Raw genomic sequence first — 14,124 nt, forward strand, 5'->3', positions numbered from 1 at the left:
CATGCAGAAACCGCCGACTGACTCGAGAAAAAGACATGACCGAGAGACTCGACCGAAGGAGACCTACAACACTGACACCTAGACGCTAACTCAATCCCCCTTCTCTGAAATTTCTCATCCACCGGCAGCCTACCAAAAAGTAACCTCTAAATGAACACCGAGATGGTAGGAGTCAACCCCTGATTCCAAATAAGGTCAAAAATCTCCCTCTTCGGCAATCTAGTCCGGATGCTCTCCCAGGCTGAGGTCACAGAGAACTCGTCATGGCTAGTCAGACTCCACCGCCTCACATCCTTCGCCCCCAACTCGATCGGCGTGGCTCTGATCTGGTCTATCACATAGAGAGGTACGCCATCTTGAACGTTAATAAATTTATCTAGGGAATAATTGTCACTTTGCTTAGTTAACATTTAAATTGTACCAAAGTTTAATACAGTAATACTTCCCATGTCCCACGTTATTTGAGACATTTTTTTACAGTTATTTTAAAAAATAATAATAAATAATTAAAATGAAATGAAATGTATATATCATTTTTTACTAGAGTACTTGCGGTTTCATTTCGAATTATTGATCATCCAAAATAAACAATAAGATGAAAGTGAAGGGATATATAGCAAGTTGATAAATTTAAGACCATCCACAACGCGTCTCGCGCCGGGATCGCGTCTCGTCTCGGAGAGATGAGACCCCCGCGAGACGCATTGCAGCGCCCATCTCGTCTCCAGCTCGCGACCGTCTCGTCGCGTAGCTCGTCTCGGCGAGACACGAGACGAGATGTCTCGCCACGCGCCAGGGACACGTGGCACGTCCCCATGCGTGCATGACGCCCACTCGCTGACCCGCGAGTGGGCGTCGTCACTGATGACGCAATAATTCATTTTTTTAAAAAAAAAATCGATTTTTAATAAAATTTTTTTTTTTTTTCAAACGGTAATATTACCGTTAAATATTTATTTTCATTTTTAAAATTTTTAATTTTTTTACTCTATAAATAATTCTATTCCATACTCATTTCAAACACAAACACACATCTATTCCTCTCAAATCCTCTCTATCACTTCAATTTCCATCTTCAATCAACTCAAACAAATGGATCCTTTTGAGCAAATGCGCCAATTAATGGAACAATCACTCGAAGAAGATCGACGACGAGAAGCGGAGGAAGCCGCACCACCCCCACGACGCTCCCGGAAGTACATCAATCGGAACCGGGAGGAAGCCGCCGCACGGTTAGTACGCGACTACTTCTGCGATAACCCGATTTGGGGAGATACCTATTTCCGTCGCCGGAAATTGGTTCGACCCCGAATCCCCCCGGAAGCTCAACCGCAAGTAGTCCGCCGCGAAGTGGAGCGCATCCATCTATACAAGAACGGTTGGCTATTCGGGCAAGGACACGCGACTCTAGCGCCCACACCCAACTCCAAGAGGATCTAATTGAGCACATTTGGGAAAACTTTGGCGGAGAAGATTAAATTATGTCATTTTTATTTTTTTAGAATTTTAATTATGTCTTCGTTTTTTTTAATGTTAAGTTGTAATATTGTTTTAATTTTAATAAAGTGTGTTTGTTTAAATTGAATTGGGTTTTAAAAAAAATTATAAATTAAATTGAATGAATAGTAATTAAGAGACGGTATAGAGACGGTTAAGAGACAGAGCGTTGCAGGTTCCGTCTCTTAGTTAAGAGATGGAGGAAAAAAGGACAGTGAGGCCCTCAAATAGTGCTCAAATAGTAGTTAAGAGACGGTTTAAGAGACGGTATAGAGACAGCGTTGTGGATGGCCTAAGAACATTATAAGATGCTGGTGAAGTATATACTTGTGCATGAAAGATACATAAGATGAGAGTGGTTGAAACGCTTACCAAACTATTAGACTGCATCTAAAAAATTTCAATTTTAGCCTTAACTTTTTGTGTACTTGCAACTCTATCTAAAATTCTAAACTCACCTTTCTAGAATCCTACGTTTTTTAGCCTTCACACTAATATATCTCGAAATTGGTTTTTTATATATCTGAAAATCCTATATATGATCCTGAAAGTGAAAAGCAAATATGTTTAATTATTCACCATATACCGAAACACAAAACCCTCGTTTTCTATGTCAAAGAAACAATCGATCACCGATTGCTTGTCCATCTAATTAATACACAACGAAAAAATAAATTCTAAATGCCAATGAACTAGTGCAGTACTTAAAAAATAAAAATAAATTAGATTAAGAGTGTGTTCTCTTTGATAGCAAATTTATACTAGTACTAATATAATCAGAGATAAGAAATAAGGGAGAATTATCAAATTGTAGTACTTCCAAATTTTCTTATCTCAGTATTCATTTCATTCCATCCATGGCCAAAAAACAGTCATTTTTTATATTTTAGTCTGTTCCACCAAAATTATTAATTTATATTTATAGATGATAATTAAGTTTCTCTTTTTAATGTGACTGAGTCTCATTTTTAATTAAACGATTTCAACAATTTTTTTCTATATCTTTCTTAAGTTACCAATTTTATATTAAAACAACATCCAGGCTATTTTAAATTCTAGCTCATGCATTACTCACATATTCTAGATGTGACAATAACACTCGTACGAACCATGAAATGTAGACTATAGAAGCGATGACCATATAATACACTTCTCTAACTAAAATTTTCTAAACATGTACAATTTGGCCAAAACATGGCCTAACCTATGAAATTTCTATTTCTTCATCTCTCTCTTTCAAACTGGGAAAAAATTATGAGTCGATCAACATGGATTGAGAGTGAACAGACAACGAGAACAAAAAAAAATGTGAGCATCAGTTAAGCTGTACAAACCGGGAATATTTCTAACGCTATATATACGTGCTCATCAATATTTTTCGCTCTGCAAGAGCCATCAGCTTCATCGTTACCTGCACGAACGAGTCCTAAGATTTTAGCACCGACAATGTTATTGTTTGGAAATCAAATGTTATGATCGAATTTTCTAAAGTTAATAGTATATGAAACTATCCACATTGAACTAAAACGAATTTTTGGAAGAAACTATCTAATAAAGGCACTCCAATGCTAAGCACTCAGTTATTCACGCATATTAAACTAGTTATCGTTGCAGCTTATTTGAAGCTTCGTTGAGGTGTATTCATATCAATGTAATTCCTTGTAGTTCGAGAAAAAATGTCCTTACCTCATTGATCTAGGACCCCTTCTCTCTCCAGAAACTCCAATTTTTTGATCTCTAAGCGGCTTCTGCAGCGCCCCTAACTCCTCGTCTTTCTTAGCTAAACTCTCTTTAAGAGTTGCAATCTACGAGCATTGAGATGGAAGAGCATTACATTGTGTAAAACATAAAGTCAAACAAGTATTTGCAACCGTATAATGAAGAAAGAAACAAAATAAAAGGACAGACAACAAATGATGTCAAGAGAATTCCGACTGGAAAAAAGAGCAAAACAAAAGGAGGGAATAAGTTTCGTGTCTAAATATATTTTAGGGTTAACATTAAATTATAGATAGCTAGAAACTTCGATCTGGTGATTTGACATGAACATCGGAATTGATAGCCGTTTCATGCTTCAGAAAAAACTCAAGCAGGGAAAAAATGTGAGGATCAATAGTAGTGATTGTATGCAAACAAATTACCTGATCCGTCAATTCGCGTACTTCTTTGCTGTCTCTGCTGCTCTTTGCTGCACCCAACTCGACTCCCGACACCCTCTCAGCAAATTTTAAGGTACTCAACGTTTCACTAAAAGAAGTAGCATCGGGATTAAGCTGTACAAACATCAGGGTCTTTGCATGGCCACCTACAACATAAGCAAGCAAAAGAGCAAGATGTTGAATGGATATTCGCACATATCAACATTGTGTGAAAATAGATGTTAATTAATTAGAATGAGTACTTCATAAAAATATATTTATGCAAGCAATAGAAAATAGGGAGTAACTAGTTTGTATGAGTAATATTGCAAGATTTAGTGGTCAAACTTGCATCCCAGATTTAGATAATAAAAAGAAAACAAAGATAAAATGTATTAAATACATAAAGAATTTACATAGGCATACCTAATGAGCTCTGAAGGACTTGAGTGAGCTTGCTGTTGCGGTAAGGAACATGAGCAGACTTCTGCGACAAAGCAAAGACGACATCACCGAGGGCAGATAGCGATTTGTTGATATGTTGCGCCTCTTTAAGCCTGTCTCCTGTAACCTCTGAGCGGTCTACTCTTTCACTCCCTGCAAGATCTACCAAATGAAGACTGCCTCGTAGAGATGAACCGCTCTTCAATTCCGTTCCTCGCGTGTGAATTGAGACGATACTGCATGCATGTTATATTTAATATGGGAGCCGTCTTGTTGTTGCAGAAAATCTATAAATGTTCACTAATGTGGCTAACACTGAACTTTTAAAATGTAATGGGAAGCCACCTTATCATCGAATTAACTTTCTCTCATGAATATACGTACCCAAAAGATTGGAATAAACATTGAATGGTGAAATTACGAAAAGTACCTATGTGATCGACTGCTTCTTTCGTTCATGGCAGTGGCGCTTTTAGCTCTATTCTGCAGTCCAATATCCATCAGTTTCATCACTTCTTCGGTCGTGTTGACTTGCTGAATGCTTGCATCCGGGACGGCTAGCCCGTTTGGTTGGGAGCTAGTCAAGATCCCAAGTGTGTGGAAATCAAGGAAAAACAAGTATTTGATGTGTGATCTAAATGAAATAGATGAAGGATAGACAGTGGCAGTGATGAAAATAGCCATTTTGCTTAGTCTTTATATAAATAGTATCCAAAGTTTTAAATTATAGCCATTTTTGTGTTAATTGACTAGTTAACCATTAACGAAATTGTCACAAAAATAAAAATAAGAAGGTTCATCTTCACGCAAAAATACAAAAGTTCATACGGCCGCGCAAATTGAACGATTCTGGATGATAGTACAGATTCATGCGAAGCATTAATCAAAAACGTGTAATTCTCACAATCGTATGAACCTTTGATTTTCGCATGAACATGAACCCAAACCTTGAAACCAACATTTTTTCATTGATTGATATCACGTGAAATTCAAATGAAGCTTTGATTTCCAGATGAACACGAGCCTTGGATTATTTCCAGATTTTAAATTACTAGAGGCATTTTGACAGTGACTAGAATATAAGTACATATTTTTAAACTAATGGCTACTCCTTATATTTCACTACTCCAAATGCAATTTTATTTTTTCCTCATGAAGATATGCAAGAAATTGGCATTGAAAGATATTTTTTTTGGCCATCATTGGAGAGCAAATCGCGGACTTGTTCGTTGTATATCTCCACCATCTGAACAGAAACCTCGTATTGAAAGATGGTCCCCCGATCTTGTGCGATGGTGAAGAGGTTCTTCAATGCTCGATAGTTGACCCCCCATTCGTCCTCACTTGCTCCATCTGGACCAGTCTACGGAGAACGTTTGTTCACTATAGAAACAATACATTATTAATTACCACGTGATAAAGTTTTTGTACCTTACCATCGTGTATGTTTTCCCCGAACCAGTCTGACCATAGGCAAAAATGCACACATTAAATCCATCAAGAACAGATTGTATCAATGGCTGAGTATCTGCAAAAACTTGAGCTGCATGCATTTGAAACTTGAGTGATTGATCATAGAGATGACCTAAGTAGAGATGCACATATTCAAAGATCAAAACCTTGAGTTGATGATATGCCATACACTTTATCAAACCTAAAAGAACGGCGCCCTTCTTTCCCTGGTTTGGCGGGGTTGGCGACCGTTAGCTCACCATTTTCACCAATGTTTTCAATAATTGATTGCTTCCCTTTTTGCCCTGGGAGAAACGGTCTTATCCGGCAGTATGCTCTAATATTTCCTGATTAAATCAATGCTTAAGGAAATGCAGAAATTTGTTGATTTTATTATGTTCAACATGGACTCATGGAGTAACAATGTAGGTACCTTTTAGCTCCTGCAACTCATTGTGCAGCTTACGATTTTCCGCAAGGAGTGGATGATAGTTCTTTGCTGCGTCGGCTAGAACCTTTATTTTCGCACCTGTTACAACATGTTAGGATTTTTCAAAAATCTACTTATCTCTCATAATGTTCATCATCAAAATTTTAAAAAAAAAAGAATTATGTACCTAAGTCACTGAGCGCTTCTGAATAGTATAGCTCTGTTTTCTCGACTTCTTGCTGGATCGACTGATACGTGAATCTCAGTATCTGAATACATAGTTCACTCATATGTTTTAGAAAAATCACTTATATGGGATAATGTAATGATGAGATTCAGATCAAGACATACATGTAGTGCGCCAAGCTGTGAATCTGTAAAGATTTGGTGAAGTTGCTCTTTCTTCTTCCACCATTCGGATTTTGATTTTGATAATGCCTCAAGTTCCTTCACTCTACTTCTCCACTCTTCTAGCGTGACTTGAGCCTCCTTCAATTTGTTCCCCGCGTCTTGTTGTGCAGCTTCGCCTTGAGCCTTCATTGCCTGAAGCTCCTTCACTTCAGATCTCGACTCTGTTAACGAGCTTTCAGCTTCCTTCAACCTATTCTCAAGCTCCTGTTGAGTGCTGTGAGCTTCAGATTTCATTGCCTCAAGCTCCTTCACTTTAGATCTCGACTCTGTTAACGAGCTTTCAGCTTCCTTCAACCTATTCTCAAGCTCCTGTTGGGTGCTGTTAGCTTTAGCTTTATTCGCCTCAAGCTCCTTTACTCTGGACCTCGACTCATCTAACGAGCTTACAGCTTCCTTCATCCTATCTTCAAGATCTTTTTTAATGGTTCGAGCTTCTGTATCCATAGCCTCAAGCTCCTTCACTCGAGACCTCAACTCTGTTGACAACATCACAGCTTCCATCAATTTTCTCTCAAGCTCTTCTTGTTGAGTGCCTCCACCTTCGACTCTCATTGTCTCGAGCTCCTTAACTATGGACCTCGACTCATCTAACGAGCTTACAGCTTCCTTCAGCTTATCTTCAAGCTCTTGTTTAGTGGTCCGAGCATCTGTATCCATAGCCTCAAGCTCCTTCACTTGAGACCTCAACTCTGTTGACAAGTTCACATCTTCCATCAATTTACTCTCAAGCTCTTGTTGAGTGCCTCCACCTTCGACTCTCATTGCCTCGAGCTCCTTAACTCTGGACCTCGACTCAGCTAACGAGCTTACAGCTTCCTTCAGCCTATCTTCAAGCTCTTGTTTAGTGGTCCGAGCATCTGTATCCATAGCCTCAAGCTCCTTCACTCGAGATCTCAACTCTGTCGACAACTTCACAGCTGCCGTCAATTTTCTCTCAAGATCTTGTTGAGTGCCTCCACCATCGACTCTCATTGCCTCGAGCTCTTTCACTCTAGACCTCGACTCATCTAACGAGCTTACAGCCTCCTTTAGTCTATCTTCAAGCTCTTGTTTAGTGGTTCGAGCTTCTATATTCATAGCCTCAAGCTCCTTCACTCGGGATCTCAACTCTGTCGACAACTTCACAGCTGCCATCAATTTTCTCTCAAAATCTTGTTGAGTGCCTCCACCATCGACTCTCATTGCCTCGAGCTCTTTCACTCTGGACCTTGACTCATCTAACGAGCTTACAGCCTCTTTCAGCCTATCTTCAAGCTTTTGTTTAGTGGTTCGAGCTTCGGTGTTCATGGCCTCAAGCTCCTTCACTCGAGATCTCAACTCTGTCGACAACTTCACAGCTGCCACAAATTTTCTCTCAAAATCTTCCTGAGTGTCTCCACCTTCGACTTTCATTGCCTCGAGCTCCTTCACTCTGGACCTTGACTCATCTAATGAGCTTACAGCTTCCTTCAGCCTATCTTCAAGCTCTTGTTTAGCGGTTTGAGTTCCTCTATCCATAGCCTCAAGCTCCTTCACTCGAGATCTCAACTCGGTCGAAAACTTCACAGCTGCCATCAATTTTCTCTCAAGATCTTGTTGAGTTCCTCCACCTTCGACTCTCATTGCCTCAAGCTCCTTCATTCTACTTCTCGACTCTGTTAATAAGCTTTGTGTTTCTTTTAGTTTATCCTCAAGCTCACTGGTTTTCATTGCCTCGTGCTCTTGAATGCCTCTAGTCTCCTGCCTCGTCTTTTCTGATTCTTGATTAAACTCACTTCTTTCACTATGATCTTTCCCCGAACTTGCTACCTCTTGATTAAGGTTGTGTTTCTCATTTATCGGGCTTGTCATGTCATTCATCTCTCTTAGCTCTTGCCTCAAATTTGCCACCGCTTGATTGAGGTCATCTTTCTCTTTGACAAGTTTCCATGTCTCGTGCTCTTCCGCCACCTTTTTCTCCTCAAATTTGTTCTTATCATTCTGCAATAGTTAGATATAAAACTAAGCTATAGACTCCTCAAATTCACGATGAAGGTGCATGAGTTCAACCAATAGTACCTTAATCTGCTTGAGTTGATTCATGACAATCTGCTAACAATAAATCTCTTTAGGTAGATAGGAATGTCAACATGTCTAAATATTTGACAACGTAAAGTTGAAATGGGAAGAGCTTATATACCTGCGTTTCTTCGCTAGTCCCCGTTGCAAGGGCTTCGAGCACTCGAATTCTGGATTGGTACTTCTCTTCTCGGGCCTTGAATACGTTATTTTGCTGAACATAAATAGAAACGAAGAAGGTAAGTTAAGGATAATGATAGTAGCATCAACGTGGCTCTATGTAACAAACACTTTACCGTGCGCAAGTGCTCTGCTTGAGTGCATATCCGGCGCTCAATCTCCTGCACGACTTTCCTCAGAAGGCAAACAACGCTCTGAAATATATGCAGAAACCAAAAATTCTGTTAGCTTTTGGGGTTTGAAATGGAATTGCTAGTTCCTATTGTTAAAGATTTCAGACGTGAGGTATTGCTCCACTCTTCATCTCCATGCTCTCGTCTAATATGCCGTTGACAACGCTCAACAGTGATTGAGTCGGAGCATTCTGCAACGGACATGTACACCTTTGAGTCCACCACAAAGGCATAAACGTATATGCTAATATGAAGACTTACGTCCAAGCTGTTCGATTTCATCATTTCCGAGATCTTTGCAGCAGGGAGATCCGCATAAGACCCTTGTTTGAGCTGAAAGACTTCATGAAACTTGTGGCCAGAGTGACTTATGACAGAGGCTGCCAAGAAATTAATTGGTAACGAAATTCAAATCACAGACAATGTTAGTATCTGCACAGGTATACAGATAGCACCTGTCATTTTGGGACTATTGCGCATTCCGTGTAGAGATTTTGTGTCGGGTAAAAACTTCCGCCTGTCTTCTCCAAAAGGTGGAGAAGACAGCATCCGAAAGCGTTCCTCCTTTGGAGTGCTATTAGCACTTCCCCCCCTATCGCCTACGGATTTCCATCCCGAGTTCATTGAATCCATTCTGCTAAACCGCATCATGAAATGCATCCGCAGCGTCCAGAGGCAGTCCAACACCATCTTCACAGATCCCTACACGATTAGGGAGAAAACACAGTTCAAGGGAAGGCGAAAAAACATCTTTTAACAGCGAGATTCGATCACCTTTTCAAGGTCATCCACTTGAAACCTTGGCAACCCCATTTCATCCATTGCGGACAAGAATCTTTCGACTTTTGATTTTGAGTCACGCTAAAAAGACATCGAGGGAGAAAGGTCATAATTCGTTCTACTCCTCAAACAAGATGTTCACATCCAAATCAAGCACGGTTACCTCAGAAATAGAGCCAGGTTTTATCCTGTTTACTATTCGACATAGAACAGATCCATCAATGAGGATGTCTCGTAGCTCATTATCCGAAGCATTTGCTGGAAAATGTAGGTCGGGAAGAACTGAATTTATCCATTCTACCAAACATGCCTGCTGCTTCACTGTCGAACAAAAAGGTAAACATGTAACATATTTGCTATCAGCATCAAAGGGGAATCAAACGTTTTCATCATGTGTTGTTTCTCACCATTGTTACTTGAAACAGATGCAAAACCATCACTCCGGCTGGAAGAACTCGAGCTGTTCAATCTAGCTGAGTCTTTTACATTCCGGTCCATAGAGTGAACTGAAACGGTGAAGAGAAATAACGGATGAAGGGAAAGACTCGAAGGCTACATTCTTTACTCAAAATCACAACAGAATAAGCTCAAAAATTATTTTACCAACATGATCATTCATTCTTATTCCATTCTACAAATATATATACGTATATACATCATGTTTTGTGAAGAAATTGAAGTAAAAACACTAACCTAAGCATTTTTAATAGTCACATAACATTTAAAGGTTCACACAATGTGAGTGACAATAGGAATGCACAAACCATAAATTCAACCAATTAGGGAATTTTCTCCCGTTTATTCGCATTTGCTGGCTGAAAGAACCTGCAGATAAAAATTATGCAACCCTAAGTCAGAAAACAAAATTGGGACTCGTGTGTTTAAAAAGAAAATCAAGAATGTAACTCTAAGAAAAATCCCAAATCATATTGATTTTCAAAATAATTAGAACTTGAGTTTAGCAGCTTCAAATCCCCAACAACATCACCACCATCAACGAAAACTTAGAAAAGAAAAAGAAAAACTAAAAAGAAGTTAACAACAAATTCTGAACATTTTTCTCGCATAAAAAACTCAATAATCATGACTAACTATGAATATACTAAACGAGTAATTTTGTTTTGAATGTGGGTAATCCATTTTGCATGCAATTCCGTGCAATCAAGACAAACCAATACAAAAATTTTCAGATTATTTAGTTATTACTTAGTGTCAACAAAAACAAACCTGTAAGGTGCAAGCAAATTGTAGACAGACATAAATTTTATGCAAATTCTACAAAGAATATTTCGACATGAACTTTTTTTTTTGAAGTTTTCTGGGAAAATCTAAATGTAGATTGTGTTGTTTCAGTGGTGAAGTAAAATGTTGCAGTAAAAAGATACATTTTGGTTGGGTGGTTGTTGGTCTTTCGAAAGCTGTTGGGATTCTACGAAAGGTCGGTTTTCCGTCAACTTAGGGAGAGAGCTCTTCTCATATTGATTTTTATAGTTATTATAAATTTAAATTTTAGATATGCAAGTACTCCATCTTTTAATTTTTTATCCTCAGTTTTGAGGAGTGTCTGTGTCTTCACCATTAAACCATTTTGTCAAGTCATTTGCATTTGCAATGAATGTATTTTGTTTTGTACATTAAATTATTGAACCAGTGTTTCTAATAATAATCTCACGAATCATGATTTGTGAGACGATTTATTTTGGGGACATACTTGTTTCAATAATCTGACGAATATCTTAATTTTTCAGATTAATACTTGCTCTCTCCCGCACTAATACTTATACAAAACATTCGCTTTCTTTTATTGTTTGGCGAAAATGCTTTTTTTACGAAATTTTTGGTTGGTAACTTTTGATGTATAAAATAATGCAATTCAACGGAAAAAACATGATTAAAAGTTACTCCTAGTATACTTTTTTATATACGACAATATTGTTTTCTATAGAGTCGAGTAAAGAGAAAAATCTATTTAGACAATAAAGAAAGTTGCAAGAAAAGCATTATTTCTAACGAAGAAAAATGGCATTTATAAAAAAAACTTGATCATTAACATTTAAAAAGTGTCGTCTATCATTTTGTTATGTTTCATAATTGGAAGTATAATATATATACATAGATCGGTTATATGAAATGGGAGTATAAAATTGTAACACAAAATTTGTTTCCAAAAGACAAAATTTACTACTGCAATTAATTGGTGAGGTGAGTCGCAAGATTAAGAATATAGATTCATTTGTTACCTTGAACTACGATCCTAATTTAAGTTAGAAACTAAGAAAATGAGAGGTGAAAGCCAAAAAAGGCAAAAAAGTTACTATGTTGCAAAGCATCTATAGCTTAAAATTAGGGGTTATTCCGCAATGAGCATAGCATGATTAGGCCACCCGCAACGCGTCACACGGGTGGCCCGTGTTTCGTTCCGCAGTGATGGAACCGGGGCGGGACGCGTTGCAGCGTCTCGTCCCGTCATCAGCCCGTCACGCAACCATCCCGCAGCGACGAAATGCGGGACGGCTCGCCACGCGCCGAGGCGACGTGGCGCGCTCCTAGGCCATCGTCACGCTGACGCAATAATTCATTTTTTTAAATTCAGATTAAATAAAATAAATAAATAAATAAAAAATGTTAAACGGTAATATTATCGTTAATAGAGTCGGTTTTCCTTTTACTCTATAAATACTCTTATTTCATCCTTATTTCACACACAACTACACATCTATTCTTTCCAATTCATCTTCATTTTCTCTCCAATTTTCATCTAACATCTCATCACAAAATGTCCGGCGACGGAAACTCCGGCGGTGGCGGCTTCGGCGACTGAGGGAGCATGTATAACACATTGGATGGTTCCGGTTCGTCGACGTCGGGCTCGACGCCGGGGGGTACCAACCACCCAATTTTGATGTTGATGCATGCGCCCGTCCCTCCGCCCCGCTGTATTTGCAGGGATTATCCTAGATTCAGGAGGATTATCCAGTTCAACCTAACCAATTTTGATGTTGATGCATACGCCCGGCGAGTGGCTAATACTCGTCTGGTGAGGGCGGTTCGGGCAGCGGTGCACAAGAGTTTGCCTCGCAGGAGGAGGAGACCCCGACAGACGATGCCGGGGGGTCCTCCCGTGGGCGCCGTCAGCCGCAAGGGAGAAATGCGGCGAAGGCGGCTAGGCTCGGGCTCGGGCTCGAGGGGACCCCCCAACTCCCTTATGGCCATGTACATGACCGCCACAATGGCAGACACTTCCCGCTTTATGCCCGCCCAATACCAAGCCTGGCTTAACGGAGTTGCGTTTATGGCGGCACAACTTGGCATTCCGCCTCCTCACGGCTTCAGTGCACCTCCACCGCCTCCTCCGGGGGATGATTCGCCGGCGGAGTAGTTTTTTTTTATTTTCTATAAAATTGTATTTTAACTTATGTCATTTTTATTTTTTAGCTTCCTGAGGTTGTTGAGGCAGGGCCGGGGGCAGTGGCACCATTTCTAGCTTCTTCTTGTTTCCCTGCGGCTGCCAGCTCATTTCGAACTTGAGCAGATACTTCCCCACCCATTGCCTCCAGGTAGGTACGATTACGGTTCGCCTTCTTCCTATCCCCTGCCTCACTAAGCTGGACAATCTTTTTAGAAGCCCAAACCCGCAGCTCCTCCTCCCGCGTCCCTTCTCGCAGAAACTCCAACTTATGCCTAACCACCGCCTCTTTACCATACGCGGCCTTGATATCAGCCAACAGATCCTCATCCTTATTCTCCCTGGCACACGCAGCCTGGTACAGAGCAAAGCAACCAGCTCCATATCATCCATCGGCTCATACGCAGAAGCAGGAGCGTAAGCTGCCCTGACAGCGGCCAGCTCCTGCATCAGCACAATCTCCCATTGCAACCTAGCCACCGTCTCATCCATCTCAGCCGCTTTCTTACTCTACAAAAAAAATGGCTAAGGACAATTTTTAACACAAGCAAGGACGCTAGTATTTGTAAATAAACTGCTTCAGAAAACATCTTCATTGTTGGTGTCCCAACTAAAATTAGGAAACGCAAATGAACGTATACTAAAAAAGCATCTTTCTGTTGCAACCTAAGTAATTGAGTTTCTATTTTTGTGTTTTTTAAAAGATCAGTAACTCAGCTGGTTTTTTTGTAGTGTTACTGACCCTCCGAAACTGAGAAACCTGAGCCTCCATCTGCTTGGGGTTCCCCTGTAGGGCCCACTTCCTTCGGGTATCATTCAAGAACTGAGTACCGTCATCATTCTTCAGCCACACGCAGAACTTGAAGATCTGCGCCACGGTGCAAGTTTCCAGAATTCCATGGCGTTACCCTTGCCTATGATGGTGTTCCTGACAGCGGGGTTACTCTCCCTCGTCAGCAGCTTGACATGAGCGACGAACTTCTTCACATCAGTGAAGTTCGATACGGTCGCCTGCCTAGTCCACGTCGCCACGGGAAACGCCTCGGCTTGAGCACAACGGCCTTAACGTTTCTGCTAGAATGGCGTCATAGTCGACAGCGGGCCTCGGCTTGAGCACAGCACGTCCTCTGGGATGAGCCATTGCTAGCAATATTTTTTGGTAGTAGACAATATGAG

General features: G+C 40.2%; 1 protein-coding gene across 1 annotated transcript; it reads right to left on the reverse strand.

Annotated features, from left to right (window-relative positions):
* Positions 1-2,732: 2,732 nt before the first annotated feature.
* Positions 2,733-10,862, reverse strand: LOC121747018 (kinesin-like protein KIN-14K). The gene is made up of 22 exons (XM_042140997.1): positions 10,770-10,862; positions 10,307-10,367; positions 9,950-10,048; positions 9,706-9,863; positions 9,537-9,623; positions 9,218-9,464; positions 9,024-9,142; positions 8,870-8,953; positions 8,706-8,783; positions 8,531-8,623; positions 8,410-8,439; positions 6,313-8,331; positions 6,149-6,230; positions 5,965-6,060; positions 5,699-5,878; positions 5,516-5,622; positions 5,267-5,442; positions 4,510-4,674; positions 4,062-4,315; positions 3,639-3,802; positions 3,184-3,302; positions 2,733-2,908 (listed from the first exon to the last, which is right to left on the reverse strand). The coding sequence occupies exons 3-22, from the start codon at positions 10,038-10,040 to the stop codon at positions 2,905-2,907; spliced, it is 4,353 nt and encodes a 1,450-aa protein (XP_041996931.1). The 5' UTR covers positions 10,041-10,048; positions 10,307-10,367; positions 10,770-10,862; the 3' UTR covers positions 2,733-2,904.
* Positions 10,863-14,124: the final 3,262 nt, after the last annotated feature.

This window comes from Salvia splendens, chromosome 9 (assembly GCF_004379255.2).
Source record: "Salvia splendens isolate huo1 chromosome 9, SspV2, whole genome shotgun sequence".
Taxonomy (NCBI): Eukaryota; Viridiplantae; Streptophyta; class Magnoliopsida; order Lamiales; family Lamiaceae; genus Salvia; species Salvia splendens.